The sequence below is a fragment of the Salmo salar genome, chromosome 14, assembly GCF_965601325.2.
Source record: "Salmo salar chromosome 14, fSalSal1, whole genome shotgun sequence".
In the NCBI taxonomy this organism is placed as follows: domain Eukaryota; kingdom Metazoa; phylum Chordata; class Actinopteri; order Salmoniformes; family Salmonidae; genus Salmo; species Salmo salar.
The window spans coordinates 103636154-103655306 of NC_138304.1; the positions used below are offsets into that span (position 1 = coordinate 103636154).

The following is a 19153-nucleotide window of genomic DNA, read 5'->3' on the forward strand; positions in this document are numbered from 1 at the left end:
CAGGCTGTGTAAAGGCTATTTGACCAAGAAGGAGAGTGATGGAGTGCTGCATCAGATGACCTGGCCTCCACAATCAGCCGACCTCAACCCAATTGGGATGAGTTGGACCGCAAAGTGAAGAAAAAGCAGCCAACAAGTGCTCAGCATATGTGGGAACTCCTTCAAGACTGTTGGAAAAGCATTCCAGGTGAAGCCGGTTGAGAGAATACCAAGAGTGTGCAAATCTGTCATCAAGCCAATGGGTGGCTACTTTGAAGAATCTAAAATATATAATAGATTTTGATTTGTTTAACACTTTTTTGGATACTACATAATTCCATGTTTATTTCATAGTTTTGATGTCTTCACTATTATTATGCAATGTAGAAAATAGTAAAAACAAAGAAAAACCTTCAATGAGTAGGTGTGTCCAAACTTTTGACTGTTATTGTGATTTTTCAGTTTTTTATTTTTAATACATTCGCAAATATTTCTTAAAACCGGTTTTTGCTTTGTAAGTATGGGGTTTTGTGTGTAGATTGATGAGGGAAAATAACAATTGAATCTATTGTAGAATAAGGTTGTAAGGTAACAAAATGTGGAAAAAGTCAAGGGGTCTGAATACTTTCTGAATGCCCTGTATATATACACCCAAGTCCACTCCAGGGCGATGTGAATTCAGGCAAAAGAACCACTGCAACGTTAGCTAGATCGGGTCCAGAACTTCGACGGTTGCTAGCTTCGCTAACGTTAGCTTAAAAAAAAAATCAAACCAATAACACGTTTGACAGCGAATTCATAACGTCCGTCGGTTCAAAACACGCCTGAAAGCAGATAAAAGTAGTGAACTAGACATGAAGTCGTTCTCTCTAAATGCCGACGTTTAAGTCCTAGCAGAGTATGTCACACGATGGCGTGCCAAACATCCATGGCGCTCATGTCCTCTTGCCTGCATGGAATCGACATTGACTATCTTTCCCTGACGTCGTTTACTAATTTCAATCACCAGTTTATACCTCCCAGTATCGGTTGCTCCTAAATCACGACTAACGGTGATGCAATACTTTTTTTTTTCAGAGAACACTGCCGCCATGTTGCTTTGGTCCATGCTATCCGGACTCCTTGTAACATCCTACCTCTCAAACTCAAGGTGGCATTCTGCCTTCTCCCTACAGTTCTCAGCCATTAGCTTCGCCCACGACTGGTTTATGTGAACTATAATCACAACACTGTGTTTTAACCTTTAGAAATGTCAATAATAATCATTGCTTGTGATTACGGCTTTCAAAACACATGGCCCTTATCTTTCATCAGCAAGATTTAGTTTTATTTAACCTTTATTTAACTAAGAAATATTTCTTACTGTAGCAGATTACTGTTCCAGATCCACAGATCCATACAGCTATGGAGCTTCCATCCTACTAAACTACACTGTAGCAGTAGGGCACAGATCCATACAGCTATGGAGCCTCCATCCTACTAAACTACACTGTAGCAGTTACAGATCCATACAGCTATGGAGCCTCCATCCTATTAAACTACACTGTAGCAGTTACAGATCCATACAGCTATGGAGCCTCCATCCTATTAAACTACACTGTAGCAGTTACAGATCCATACAGCTATGGAGCCTCCATCCTACTGAACTACACTGTAGCAGTTACAGATCCATACAGCTATGGAGTCTCCATCCTACTAAACTACACTGTAGCAGTAGGGCACAGATCCATACAGCTATGGAGCCTCCATCCTATTAAACTACACTGTAGCAGTAGGGCACAGATCCATACAGCTATGGAGCCTCCATCCTATTAAACTACACTGTAGCAGTTACAGATCCATACAGCTATGGAGCCTCCATCCTACTAAACTACACTTCCTGAGGTGTTCAGAGTATGCTAGATAGCGAATTAGCTCAGGTTGTCTCCTCGTCTGTTTTCTGTAAACAAGCGCTGGAACATGGAGACATGGCTGTGTGAGAACACTAACCCTATCAAGGTGTGTATCAATTGAACCTTTTATTTTATGGAAATTATTTGTTGCTGATATGAAAGATAAGGTCCTTATGCTTCTAAAACCGCACCGGAAGCATCACGTGTTAATGTTTAGACTGAGCGTCACGCGCTAATGTTTAGACTGAGCGTCACGTGTTAATGTTTAGACTGAGCGTTTGGGGCTCTTAACAACAAAACTCCCCACGACAGAAGACGCCTTCGTCCAATGACTTGGATGTGTGGAACTGAGAGTCAGGATCAACGGCTAGGGACATCCCTACCCCATTGAAATTGAAAGTGGTTATGGTTAGGGTAAGGGTTAAGGGTAGGGACATCCCAAGGATCCCGGATAGCACTGACCATGTTACTTTCCAGCTGTTCGCAGCTGATCTGTGCATGGAGACAGGCGGACTCTGTAACTAGGCAACGGTAAGAGGTTCCCATGGCACCAGTGTGGATAAAAAGATGGTGTGAGTGAGGACTGGGAAGGTCTTTTGTTCCAGAATACAATAGGAAATAGTACTCTAATACAATAGGAAATAGTACTCTAATACAATAGGAAATAGTACTCTAACCTAAATGTGTTTCTCACTGACACACAAAAAAAATGCCAACTTTATTTTTTAACCATAAAATTATATTAGGCTGTTGTAAGTTGTTGTTATATGTGAACAAACAAAGCAATAATAATAGCCAATAATAATAATAGCCAATAAAAAATCCAATAATAATAATAGCCAATAATAAAAGCCAATATATTGTCTGTTCTTGACTTCTTGACTAAGGGGACTGCTTCTCCTAGCAAATCCAGCTCATAAGAGTTACTATGGAAACTGAGGGCAGCAGAGCCATAGTAACTGAAGATGCTTGTTGCCGTGGCAATGAGGCCACGGTGTGTTTCCGTGGAGATGGCGCTTGAAGAGTGGAAGTTTGTTTTCACTCACTCACACAGGTGTTGATTTTTAAAGTACAAGAAAAGACACCTTTCCTCTGAAAATAGCTTGTTTTTCCTCAACCGCTCAAAGTGGTTCAGTAGACCTAGGACCCTACTGACAAGCTTTACTTCAGCAAAACAAAATATCGAGAAAAAAAGTAGGGCAATTCCTTCCCATCTCACAAGTGTAAGAAGTAGGCCTACGCAGTAATTGCCCACCAGTGAAATGAACACAAGTTCTTTTAATAAAGCTAGTCTTAAACACCGTCTCACCATTATATTATAGTCCGTAAACTAAGTGGCTATTTGTTATCATTCTACCAGTGTCATATTTCTGTGACTATCTTCTCTGTTTTCATAGCGTGAATGATTCCAGACCATTCCTGTGAGATTGGCTTTGTCATCATACACGAACAGGAAGAAGGTTAGACATAGAAAGGAGAACAGAGACTGAGGTTACGTTTTAAATTAAATGTATTATCTTTGTCTGATTCTCTCCATACGTATAGGCTTTATGAGGAAGTGAAAACTAACGTGTTTTCAGACCAGGCTTTCCTGCCACCCAGACTGAAACGTATTCTGGTCCACTGCCAACGTGACTGTGTCTGACGGCGGAGACAGACTAGTGACAAATATCAAACACCACCAGTGGGCTACAGCCAATCCTGACGAGGCGCAAATAGACCTCGCTGAAAACAAATCAAATGTATTTATATAGCCCTTCGTACATCAGCTGATATCTCAAAGTGCTGTACAGAAACCCAGCCTAAAACCCCCAAACAGCAAGCAATGCAGGTGTAGAAGCACGATGAAGGGATGAATAGAAAGACTAGTTAAAGTGAAGAGATTATCTACCCTACTCTCTCTCTCTGTCTCTCTCTGTCTCTCTCTCTATGTCTCTCTCTCTCTCTCTCTCTCTCTCTCTCTCTGCTCTCTCTCTCTCTCTGTCTCTCTTTCTCTCTCTCTCTCTCTCTCTCTCTCTCTCTCTCTCCTCTCAGCCAGAGGGAGTAATCCAAGCTTTCAGGACTACCATCAGTAGCAGCTCAACCTCTGAACCCAGGCTGCCAAAAAGGTGTCACCCAACCTGAACCTCTAGCTCCCTGGGCCCGTATCCACAAAGCGTCAAGAGTAATGATCTAGTGTACAAAACATTAAGAACACCTTAATATTGGGAGTTGCAGCTCCCCCCCCCCCTCCTTTTCCCTCAGAACAGCCTCCATTCCTCAGGGCGTGGACTCTACAAGGTGTTGAAAGCGTTCCACAGGGATGCTGGCCCCATGTTGACTCCAACGCTTCCCACAGTTGTGTCAAATTGTTCTAGATGTCCTTTGGGTGGTGGACCATTCTTGATCCTCTCGGGGAAACTGTTGAGCGTGGAAAAACCCAGCAGCGTTGCAGTTCTTGACACACTGAAACCGGTACGCCTGGCACCTACTACCATGCCCCGTTCAAAAAGGTGCTTAAAATATTTTGTCTTACCTATTCATCCTCTGAATGACACACATACACCATGTATCAAGGCTTAAACCTCCTTCCTTAACCGGTCTCCTCCCCTTCATTTAACAGCTGACATCAATAAGGGATCATAGCTTTCACCTGGATTCACCTGGTCAATCTACGTCATGGAAAGAGATGTTGATAATGTTTTGTACATGTAAAAAAAACGGATCAAATCAAATTTTATTTGTCACATGTGCCGAATATAATCAGGTATAGACTTTACCGTGAAATGCTTACTTACAAGCCCTTAACAAACAATACAGAATTTGTTGTTTAAAGTAAGAAAAAAAAAGCATACACAATAAAATAACAATAACGATGAGCACTTCTACCGAGGTGTCCTGAGATCTCTCACTGAGGTGTCCTGAGATCTCTCACTGAGGTGTCCTGAGATCTCTACCGAGGTGTCCTGAGATCTCTACCGAGGTGTCCTGAGATCTCTACCGAGGTGTCCTGAGATCTCTCACTGAGGTGTCCTGAGATCTCTACCGAGGTGTCCTGAGATCTCTACCGAGGTGTCCTGAGATCTCTACCGAGGTGTCCTGAGATCTCTACTGAGGTGTCCTGAGATCTCTACCGAGGTGTCCTGAGATCTCTACTGAGGTGTCCTGAGATCTCTCACTGGTTAAGGATGATGACAGCCCACTGAGTAGGCTATATTAAGACACCGTCAAGTCCGTTACAGTACAGGACTAGGGCCTGTCCCAAATAGCACTCTATTCCCTACATAGTGAACTTATTTTGACCAGGACCCATAGGGTTCTTGCAACAACCAAAAAAATACAATATAAAAAGTGCACTATATAGGGAATAGGGTGCCATAGGGACCTGGTTAAAAGTAGTGCACTATATAGGGAATAGGGCCCATAAAGTACTGGTCTAATGTAGTGCACTCAATAGGGAATAGGGTGCCATAGGGCTCTGGTCAGAATTAGTGCACTATATAAAGAAGAGTGAGCAATTTGGAACACAATCCTAGTTTCAGAGCAACTCTGTTGCTATGGCTTGAACTAAATCACCCCCAGCCTTTCTAACTAGCTGGTGGGATAGGGCTGAGATGGTGGGTTCACTTGAGGCCACGGACCAGTCAAGGCATTTAAGCACTAATGTGCTTAATGTGAGATTTTAGAGAGTGAAAGCTAGACATGTGATTGGATTGAACAGAGGAGCAGTCTGCAAGTGATTTTATAGAGAGAGAGAGAGAGAGAGAGAGAGACGAAGAGACGAAGAGACGAAGAGAAGACAGAAGAGAGAGAAGAGAGAGAAGAGAGAGAGGAGAACGGCAGGACATAACAACCATACATCTAAATAATACAATTATAAAACAGTCTTCAGCTCACACCAAAAAGCAACTCTGTAGGAAAATATAGTACAAAACTTTTGCTTCCCCCCCCCTCGCAACTCTGACAACAAAACAAACAAAAACTGTAAAGATAGGCATTGAAAACAGTGTCACTAATGTGATCAAAGTAAAGTTTCAATAGTGTTATTATTTTTATTTAAATGTTTTTATTTATTTATCCTCTTTATTAACAAAAATAGAAGCATTTTGAGAGATCTTTGAGCTAACCCAGTTTCAGGGCACACAGGAAAGACAATAGGAAGAGATCTGAAACCTCTGGTGTTGTTTCATTACAGAAGGATACTAGTACCACACGCACAGAGAGGGAGAGACAGAGAGACACGCACAGAGAGGGAGAGAGAGAGAGAGAGAGAGAGAGAGAGAGAGAGAGAGAGAGAGAGACACACAGAGAGAGGGAGAGAGAGAAAGAGAGAGAGACACACAGAGAGAGAGAGAGACACACACACACACACAGAGAGAGACACACACAGAGAGAGAGAGAGAGAGACACACACAGAGAGAGAGAGAAAGACACACAGAGAGAGAGAGAGAGAGAGAGAGAGACAGAGACAGAGACATACACACAGAAAGAGAAAGAGAGATACACACGTGACAGTCTATGTACATTGCCATGCTGATCTGGACATAGTTCACAATCAATGGATTCACTCATGACATCATAGAACCTTACAGACAATAACAGGACATACAATAGATGCACAGTTTGCAAATATTATAGGGTCAACCTCAATCCATCCCTGATTTTAAATCATTCCTGGTTTAATAATATAGAGTTCAGATCCATCCCTGGTTTTGACTCAGTCCTGGTTTAATAATATAGAGTTCAGTATCCATCCCTGGTTTTGACTCAAGAGTTGGTTTAATAATATAGGGTTCAGATCCATCCCTGGTTTTGACTCAGTCCTGGTTTAATAATATAGGGTTCAGATCCATCCCTGGTTTTGACTCAGTCCCGGTTTAATAATATAGGGTTCAGATCCATCCCTGTTTTTGACTCAGTCCCGGTTTAATAATATAGGGTTCAGATCCATCCCTGGTTTTGACTCAGTCCTAGTTTAATAATATAGGGTTCAGATCCATCCCTGGTTTTGACTCAGTCCTGGTTTAATAATATAGGATTCAGATCCATCCCTGGTTTTGACTCAGTCCTGGTTTAATAATATAGGGTTCAGATCCATCCCTGGTTTTGACTCAGTCCTGGTTTAATAATATAGGGTTCAGATCCATCCCTGGTTATGACTCAGTCCTGGTTTAATAATATAGGGTTCAGATCCATCCCTGGTTTTGACTCAGTCCTGGTTTATAATATAGAGTTCAGATCCATCCCTGGTTTTGACTCAGTCCTGGTTTAATAATATAGGGTTCAGATCCATCCCTGGTTTTGACTCAGTCCTGGTTTAATAATATAGGGTTCAGATCCATCCCTGGTTTTGACTCAGTCCTGGTTTAATAATATAGGGTTCAGATCCATCCCTGGTTTTGACTCAGTCCTGGTTTAATAATATAGGGTTCAGATCCATCCCTGGTTTTGACTCAGTCCTGGTTTAATAATATAGGGTTCAGATCCATCCCTGGTTTTGACTCAGTCCTGGTTTAATAATATAGGGTTCAGATCCATCCCAAAGGCTTCTCTCCATGCTACCCACTAACAGTCTGTCAGTGAGTTGGTTTTCAGTCAGTCCTGGTGAAGAGTAGGTTCCGTCGACTAGAGGTCGCCAGTCATTCAGGCAGTCAGTGAGTTCAGGGGTGTTGTTTGAGCTGTGCCAGCCTGCCAGTCAGTGAGTTCAGGGGCGTTGTTTGAGCTGTGCCAGCCTGCCAGTCAGTGAGTTCAGGGGCGTTGTTTGAGCTGCGCCAGCCTACGGAGCAGCTGCTGCTGCCTGGCCTTCAGCTGCCGTTTCTCCTGCGCCCGCTGGCGCTCGCTGGAATGCAGCTGTCCCAGGTACTCAGTGGCGCGTGTCAGGATGGCCACCTTGGGCGTCTTTGAACACTCTGCCAAGCCGGGGATCTCATCCCGCAGTGTCAGGAAACGAGAGCGCAGGTCATTGCGCCGTTTCCGTTCCAGGAAGTTATGCGTCTTGCGTTTGTCTGTGTCCTCATAGTCGGAGGACTGGGGGCTGCAGGGGTGGGAGGAGGATAATCGGGGAGAGGCAGATGGGGATCCACAGGGCGAGGGTGTGTTGGCGTCAGATGATTCCGACCCAACGGTTGCTACAGCGACATGTGGTTTGCTCTCAGAGTTCTGATTGGATGTGGAGGCGGGGTGCAGGGGTGGCTGGGTGTTAGAGAAGATATGAGAAGGGTTTGAGGGCTCGTGTCGGACCCTCTTTCTCGGGAGGTCGGGGGCTGTGTGTGTGTCGGGGGAGGGCGCTGCGTAGTTGTGGTGCTGTTGGTGGATAGAGATGTGGAAGCGTTTCATACACGGGTCCAGAGGATCCGCCCGGACCGTGATTGTCACCGGCGTCCGCCTGTTTAACCCGCCGCCGCGTCCCCCGGTAACTCTGCCGTTGACCAGCCGTCGGGACTTGTACTGCTTGTGTTCCACCGTCACCACATCAATCTCTTCTTCGTCGTCATCATCATCATGGTCATGGCCACTAGATTCATCATCTGGTGGAACAATGAATGGAGAAGGTTAGTGACCACAGCAGAACAATGTGACAGTAAGTATGATGTTGATTCCAGAAATCCCTTTTCATTGACCCTTTTAACCGCGTCGCCATATTTGATTATCAGCTGTTGTCAAACACACGTGGATCTTGAAAAAAATGACTCTCTTCCTCAATATTTCTGCAGTAAATTCAACTAGATGAAAAGACAAAATGAGTACGAACATCCTGGCATTTAAAGCATACCATTTTTTCTCTTCTATATTTCACATACTATAAAAAGTTATATTTTTGCATACCCATAATGCCCTACTATTTAGAACGTAGGTACAGGTATTTAGACATGGCCACACACTCTCAAACACACTCTCAACACACACACACACACACACACACACACACACACACACACACACACACACACACACACACACACACACACACACACACACACACACACACACACACACACACACACCATAGCTCAGCCACGGGAGGTTGGTGGCACCTTAAAATTGGGGAGGACGGGCTCGTGGTTATGGCTGGAGCAGAATCACTGGAATGGTATCAAATACATCAAGAACACACAGTTTCCATTCGCTCCGTTCCACCCATTATTATGAGCTGTCCTCCCCTCACCAGCTTCCTCTGAGCTCAGGCTCTCTCTCTCTCTCTCTCTCTCTCCGGTTATTCATCTCAGTCATGTGTCATGAGAGACACACACACAGAGAGAGAGAGAGAGAGAGAGAGAGACCAAATGCCCATCCTGCCCTCCACCTCCGGCAAAGAAGGCCTGAGCATGAGTCACCCATACGCTCAGGCCGTGAGCAGGCAAACAGGCCCAACCCCCACTCTTACACTAGCCCAAGCCAATGGTATGTGTCAGATGCTCAGCAGACTCTGCTCACACTTACTGGTCTGAGGCCAAACCACACCACTATGGAACACAAAGCCTTTCACTATCTCATGCTGGAATATTCAAGACCTGAGGTCATCTGCCTTTAGCCTAAAGGGCAGGAATCCAGACTTCAAAGAAATCTGAAATACAGACATTGTCATCCTACAAGAAACATGGTATAGAGGAGATGGACCCACTGGTTGCCCTCTAGATTACAGAGAGCTGGTAGTCACATCCACTAAACTACCAGGTATGAAACAGGGAAGAGACTCAGGGGGTATGCTAATTTGGTATAGAGCAGACCTAACTCACTCCAAACAGGAACATTTTACATTTGACTACAAATTCTAAAAGAAAATTATCTCATCAGAGAAAAATGTCCTCCTGTGTGCTACCTATATCCCCCCACTAGAATCCCCATACTTTAATGAAGACTGATTTCCCGCTCCAGGATGGAGAAGCTGTCATTTCCAGGCCCAGGGACATGTACTAGTCTGTGGTGACCTAAATGCCAGAACTGGACAAGAACCTGACACCCTCAGCACACAGGGGGACAAACACCTACCTGGAGGTGACAGCATTCCCTCCCCCATATGCCCCTCTAGGCACAACTATGACAACATAACCAACAAAAACGGGTCACAACTCCTGCAGCTCTGTCGCACGCTGGGTATGTACATAGTCAATGGTAGGCTTCGAGGGGACTCCTACGGTAGGTACACTTATAGCTCATCTCTTGGCTGTAGTACTGTAGACTACTTTATCACTGACCTCAACCCAGAGTCTCTCAGAGCGTTCAGTCAGTCCACTGACACCCCTATCAGATCACAGCAAAATCACAGTCTACTTGAACAGAGCAATACTCAACCACGAGGCATCAAAGCCAAAAGAACTGCATGATCTCAAGAGAAGACAGGATATACGTGGCCACAAAATGAGCTGGAAACAGAGAGGCTCTTCCTGACCTCCTTCTAAATGTACGACCATATAAAAAGAGACACATTTATATCCCTCAAACCCACAACTCCAATTAAACAAACTCCTGTATCTGTGAGGTGAAATATCGCATTGCGCAAAATAAAAAGGTTGTGACCTGCTGGCAAAAGAATAGGTAAAAATATATATTTTTTAAAGTTACGCTCATAACTTTGTGTGTAATGTTTACCGTTAAATATTTTAGGCATCGTTGGTTGTAAGAACTTCAGTCATTCACAATGCAGAAATCTCTTAGTCTTGGGTCAACGTGCGATTTTTAACACTGGGCCTTGATTTAACACGTCAATGTAATAATAGTTGATTTCAGCTCCAACTCTGACTAGACTCCAAGGAGCCAGTGGTAGTACTGCTTCTCCCTCAACCCATCCCAAATGGCACCCTAGTCCCTATATAGTGAACTACTTTTGACAAGAGCAAAAGAAAGAAAAAAAGAGAGAAGAAAAAAAAAGGCAGTAGTGGACTAAATAGGGACTAAGTGTTCCATTTGGGATACAAGCCTCCTTGTAAATTGAAAGAGAAAGACACCAAAGTAATTGATTCCCTGTGGATTCGGCTGCTGTTGAAGTGGTAATAGCCTGAAGATAAATATAATGGGAGCCCAAAGGGAGGAAGGGGATTACAGGCTACAGAGCACAGGCTGTTCAACTGGTGGCCCGCGGAACAGATCCGGCTCCTTTTGCAATTTAAAAATGGTCTTTTGATCAATTCAAGTTTTAATGTCACGTGCACAAGCACAGTGAAATGCCTTTCTTGTAAACTCTAACCCCAACAATGCAGTAATCAATATCAATGTAGCCGAAATAATAAGACATATGAAGAACACAAGTAAGCATACTATATAAAGGGTCAGTTAATACCATACTATATACAGGGTCAGTTAATACCATACTATATACAGGGTCAGTCAATACCATACTATATACAGGAAAAGTTAATACCATACTATATACAGGAACAGTTAATACCATACTATATACAGGGTCAGTTAATACCATACTATATAAAGGGTCAATTAATAACATACTATATACAGGGTCTGTTAATACCATACTATAAACAGTTAATACCATACTATATACAGGGTCAGTTAATACCATACTATATACAGTTAATACCATACTATATACAGGGTCAGTTAATACCATACTATATACAGGGTCAGTTAATACCATACTATATACAGGGTCAGTTCATACCATACTATATACAGGGTCAGTTAATACAATACAATATAGAGTTAATACCATACAATATACAGTTAGTACCATACTATATACAGGGTCAGTCAATACCATACTATATACAGTTAATACCATACTATATACAGGGTCAGTCAATACCATACTATATACAGTTAATACCATACTATATACAGGGTCAGTCAATACCATACTATATACAGTTAATACCATACTATATACAGGGTCAGTTAATACCATACTATATACAGTTAATACCATACTATATACAGGGTCAGTCAATACCATACTATATACAGTTAATACCATACTATATACAGGGTCAGTTAATACCATACTATATACAGGGTCAGTTAATACCATACTATATACAGGGTCAGTTAATACCATACTATATACAGGGCCAGTTCAATACCGTACTATATACAGTTAATACCATACTATATACAGGGTCAGTTAATACCATACTATATACAGGGTCAGTTAATACCATACTATATACAGTTAATACCATACTATATACAGGGTCAGTTAATACCATACTATATACAGTTAATACCATACTATATACAGGGCCAGTTCAATACCGTACTATATACAGTTAATACCATACTATATACAGGGTCAGTTAATACCATACTATATACAGGGTCAGTTAATAGCATACTATATACAGGGTCAGTTAATACCATACAATATACAGATTCAGTTCAATACCATACTATATACAGTTAATACCATACTATATACAGGGTCAGTTAATACCATACTATATACAGGGTCAGTTATTACCATACTATATAAAGGGTCAGTCAATACCATACTATATACAGTTAATACCATAATATATACAGGGTCAGTTAATACCATACTATATACAGTTAATACCATACTATTTACAGGGTCAGTTAATACCATACTATATACAGGGTCAGTTAATACCATACTATATACAGGGTCAGTTAATACCATACTATATACAGGGTCAGTTAATACCATACTATATACAGGGTCAGTTAATACCATACTATATACAGGGTCAGTTAATACCATACTATATACAGGGCCAGTTCAATACCGTACTATATACAGTTAATACCATACTATATACAGGGTCAGTTAATACCATACTATATACAGTTAATACCATACTATATACAGGGTCAGTTAATACCATACTATATACAGGTCAGTAAATACCATACTATATACAGTTAATACCATACTATATACAGGTAATACCATACTATATACAGGGTCAGTTAATACCATACTATATACAGTTAATACCATACTATATACAGGTAATACCATACTATTTACAGGGTCAGTTAATACCATACTATAGACAGGGTCAGTCAATACCATACTATATACAGGGTCAGTTCAATACCATACTATATACAGTTAATACCATACTATATACAGGGTCAGTTAATACCATACTATATACAGGGTCAGTTAATACCATACTATATACAGGGTCAGTTAATACCATACTATATACAGTTAATACCATACTATATACAGGGTCAGTTAATACCATACTATATACAGGGTCAGTTTAATACCATACTATATACAGGGTCAGTTTAATACCATACTATATACAGGGTCAGTTAATACCATACTATATACAGGGTCAGTTAATACCATACTATATACAGGGTCAGTTAATACCATACTATATACAGTTAATACCATACTGTATACAGGGTCAGTTAATACCATACTATATACAGGGTCAGTTAATACCATACTATATACAGGGTCAGTAAATACCATACTATATACAGTTAATACCATACTATATACAGTTAATACCATACTATATACAGTTAATACCATACTATATACAGGGTCGGTTAATACCATACTATATACAGTTAATACCATACTATATACAGTTAATACCATACTATATACAGGGTCAGTTAATACCATACTATATACAGTTAATACCATACTATATACAGTTAATACCATACTATATACAGGGTCAGTCAATACCATACTATATACAGGATCAGTTAACACCATACTATATACAGGATCAGTTCATACCATACTATATACAGGGTCAGTCAATACCATACTATATACAGTTAATACCATACTATATACAGGGTCAGTCAATACCATACTATATACAGGATCAGTTAACACCATACTATATACAGGATCAATTAATACCATACTATATACAGTTAATACCATACTATATACAGGGTCAGTTAATACCATACTATATACAGGGTCAGTTAATACCATACTATATACAGGGTCAGTTAATACCATACTATATACAGTTAATACCATACTATATACAGGGTCAGTCAATACCATACTATATACAGGGTCAGTTAATACCATACTATATACAGGGTCAGTAATACCATACTATATAGAGTCAATACCATACTATATACAGGGTCAGTTAATACCATACTATATACAGGGTCAGTTAATACCATACTATATACAGGATCAGTTAATACCATACTATATACAGGGTCAGTCAATACCATACTATATACAGTTAATACCATACTATATACAGGGTCGGGTTAATACCATACTATATACAGTTAATACCATACTATATACAGGGTCAGTTAATACCATACTATATACAAGTTCAGTTAATACCATACTATATACAGGGTCAGTTAATACCATACTATATACAGTTAATACCATACTATATACAGGGTCAGTCAATACCATACTATATACAGGGTCAGTTAATACCATACTATATACAGGGTCAGTTAATACCATACTCTATACAGTTAATACCATACTATATACAGTCAATACCATACTATATACAGGGTCAGTTAATACCATACTATATACAGGGTCAGTTAATACCATACTATATACAGGGTCAGTTAATACCATACTATATACAGGGTCAGTCAATACCATACTATATACAGGAACAGTTAATACCATACTATATACAGGGTCAGTTAATACCATACTATATACAGGGTCAATTAATAACATACAATATACAGGGTCAGTTAATACCATACTATATACAGTTAATACCATACTATATACAGGGTCAGTTAATACCATACTATATACAGGGTCAGTTAATACCATACTCTATACAGTTAATACCATACTATATACAGTCAATACCATACTATATACAGGGTCAGTTAATACCATACTATATACAGGGTCAGTTAATACCATACTATATACAGGGTCAGTTAATACCATACTATATACAGGGTCAGTCAATACCATACTATATACAGGAACAGTTAATACCATACTATATACAGGGTCAGTTAATACCATACTATATACAGGGTCAATTAATAACATACAATATACAGGGTCAGTTAATACCATACTATATACAGTTAATACCATACTATATACAGGGTCAGTTAATACCATACTATATACAGTTAATACCATACTATATACAGGGTCAGTTAATACCATACTATATACAGGGTCAGTTAATACCATACTATATACAGGATCAGTTCATACCATACTATATACAGGGTCAGTTAATACCATACAATATAGAGTTAATACCATACAATATACAGTTAGTACCATACTATATACAGGGTCAGTCAATACCATACTATATACAGTTAATACCATACTATATACAGGGTCAGTCAATACCATACTATATACAGTTAATACCATACTATATACAGGGTCAGTCAATACCATACTATATACAGGGTCAGTTCATTACCATAGTATATACAGGGTCAGTTAATACCATACTATATACAGTTAATACCATACTATATACAGGGTCAGTTAATACCATACTATATACAGTTAATACCATACTATATACAGGGTCAGTTAATACCATACTATATACAGGGTCAGTTAATACCATACTATATACAGGGTCAGTTAATACCATACTATATACAGGGTCAGTTAATACCATACTATATACAGGGCCAGTTCAATACCGTACTATATACAGTTAATACCATACTATATACAGGGTCAGTTAATACCATACTATATACAGGGTCAGTTAATACCATACTATATACAGTTAATACCATACTATATACAGGGTCAGTTAATAGCATACTATATACAGGGTCAGTTAATACCATACAATATACAGATTCAGTTCAATACCATACTATATACAGTTAATACCATACTATATACAGGGTCAGTTAATACCATACTATATACAGGGTCAGTTAATACCATACTATATACAGGGTCAGTTAATACCATACTATATACAGGGTCAGTTAATACCATACTATATACAGGGTCAGTTAATACCATACTATATACAGGGCCAGTTCAATACCGTACTATATACAGTTAATACCATACTATATACAGGGTCAGTTAATACCATACTATATACAGTTAATACCATACTATATACAGGGTCAGTTAATACCATACTATATACAGGGTCAGTAAATACCATACTATATACAGTTAATACCATACTATATACAGGTAATACCATACTATATACAGGGTCAGTTAATACCATACTATATACAGTTAATACCATACTATATACAGGTAATACCATACTATTTACAGGGTCAGTTAATACCATACTATAGACAGGGTCAGTCAATACCATACTATATACAGGGTCAGTTCAATACCATACTATATACAGTTAATACCATACTATATACAGGGTCAGTTAATACCATACTATATACAGGGTCAGTTAATACCATACTATATACAGGGTCAGTTTATACCATACTATATACAGTTAATACCATACTATATACAGGGTCAGTTAATACCATACTATATACAGGGTCAGTTAATACCATACTATATACAGGGTCAGTTAATACCATACTATATACAGGGTCAGTTAATACCATACTATATACAGTTAATACCATACTATATACAGGTAATACCATACTATATACAGGGTCAGTTAATACCATACTATATACAGTTAATACCATACTATATACAGGTAATACCATACTATTTACAGGGTCAGTTAATACCATACTATATACAGGGCCAGTTCAATACCGTACTATATACAGTTAATCCCATACTATATACAGGGTCAGTTAATACCATACTATATACAGGGTCAGTTAATACCATACTATATACAGTTAATACCATACTATATACAGGGTCAGTTAATAGCATACTATATACAGGGTCAGTTAATACCATACAATATACAGATTCAGTTCAATACCATACTATATACAGTTAATACCATACTATATACAGGGTCAGTTAATACCATACTATATACAGGGTCAGTTAATACCATACTATATACAGGGTCAGTTAATACCATACTATATACAGGGTCAGTTAATACCATACTATATACAGGGTCAGTTAATACCATACTATATACAGGGTCAGTAAATACCATACTATATACAGTTAATACCATACTATATACAGGTAATACCATACTATATACAGGGTCAGTTAATACCATACTATATACAGTTAATACCATACTATATACAGGTAATACCATACTATTTACAGGGTCAGTTAATACCATACTATAGACAGGGTCAGTCAATACCATACTATATACAGGGTCAGTTCAATACCATACTATATACAGTTAATACCATACTATATACAGGGTCAGTTAATACCATACTATATACAGGGTCAGTTAATACCATACTATATACAGGGTCAGTTTATACCATACTATATACAGTTAATACCATACTATATACAGGGTCAGTTAATACCATACTATATACAGGGTCAGTTAATACCATACTATATACAGGGTCAGTTAATACCATACTATATACAGGGTCAGTTAATACCATACTATATACAGTTAATACCATACTATATACAGGTAATACCATACTATATACAGGGTCAGTTAATACCATACTATATACAGTTAATACCATACTATATACAGGTAATACCATACTATTTACAGGGTCAGTTAATACCATACTATATACAGGGCCAGTTCAATACCGTACTATATACAGTTAATACCATACTATATACAGGGTCAGTTAATACCATACTATATACAGGGTCAGTTAATACCATACTATATACAGTTAATACCATACTATATACAGGGTCAGTTAATAGCATACTATATACAGGGTCAGTTAATACCATACAATATACAAATTCAGTTCAATACCATACTATATACAGTTAATACCATACTATATACAGGGTCAGTTAATACCATACTATATACAGGGTCAGTTAATACCATACTATATACAGGGTCAGTTAATACCATACTATATACAGGGTCAGTTAATACCATACTATATACAGGGTCAGTTAATACCATACTATATACAGGGCCAGTTCAATACCGTACTATATACAGTTAATACCATACTATATACAGGGTCAGTTAATACCATACTATATACAGTTAATACCATACTATATACAGGGTCAGTTAATACCATACTATATACAGGGTCAGTAAATACCATACTATATACAGTTAATACCATACTATATACAGGTAATACCATACTATATACAGGGTCAGTTAATACCATACTATATACAGTTAATACCATACTATATACAGGTAATACCATACTATTTACAGGGTCAGTTAATACCATACTATAGACAGGGTCAGTCAATACCATACTATATACAGGGTCAGTTCAATACCATACTATATACAGTTAATACCATACTATATACAGGGTCAGTTAATACCATACTATATACAGGGTCAGTTAATACCATACTATATACAGGGTCAGTTTATACCATACTATATACAGTTAATACCATACTATATACAGGGTCAGTTAATACCATACTATATACAGGGTCAGTTAATACCATACTATATACAGGGTCAGTTAATACCATACTATATACAGGGTCAGTTAATACCATACTATATACAGTTAATACCATACTATATACAGGTAATACCATACTATATACAGGGTCAGTTAATACCATACTATATACAGTTAATACCATACTATATACAGGTAATACCATACTACTTACAGGGTCAGTTAATACCATACTATAGACAGGGTCAGTCAATACCATACTATATACAGGGTCAGTTCAATACCATACTATATACAGTTAAAACCATACTATATACAGGGTCAGTTAATACCATACTATATACAGGGTCAGTTAATACCATACTATATACAGGGTCAGTTTATACCATACTATATACAGTTAATACCATACTATATACAGGGTCAGTTAATACCATACTATATACAGGGTCAGTTAATACCATATTATATACAGGGTCAGTTAATACCATACTATATACAGGGTCAGTTAATACCATACTATATACAGTTAATACCATACTATATACAGTTAATACCGTACTATATACAGGGTCAGTTAATACCATACTATATACAGTTAATACCATACTATATACAGGGTCAGTTAATACCATACTATATACCGGGTCAGTTAATACCATACTATATACAGGGTCAGTTAATACCATACTATATACAGTTAATACCATACTATATACAGGGTCAGTTAATACCATACTATATACAGGGCCAGTTTAATACCATACTATATACAGGGTCAGTTTAATAACATGCTATATACAGGGTCAGTTAATACCATACTATATACAGGGTCAGTTAATACCATACTATATACAGGGTCAGTTAAT

At 38.7% G+C, this 19153-nt stretch overlaps 1 protein-coding gene across 1 annotated transcript in view; it reads right to left on the minus strand.

Annotated features, from left to right (window-relative positions):
* Positions 1 to 4569: 4569 nt before the first annotated feature.
* LOC106570728 (protein L-Myc-1b) overlaps positions 4570 to 19153 on the minus strand; it is a 28563-nt gene continuing 13979 nt past the window's right edge. Inside the window, exon 2 of the mRNA XM_014143214.3 lies at positions 4570 to 8377. Within this exon, the coding sequence (XP_013998689.1) occupies positions 7599 to 8377 (779 nt within the window). The 3' untranslated portion in view covers positions 4570 to 7598. The remainder of the gene's footprint in view (positions 8378 to 19153) is intronic.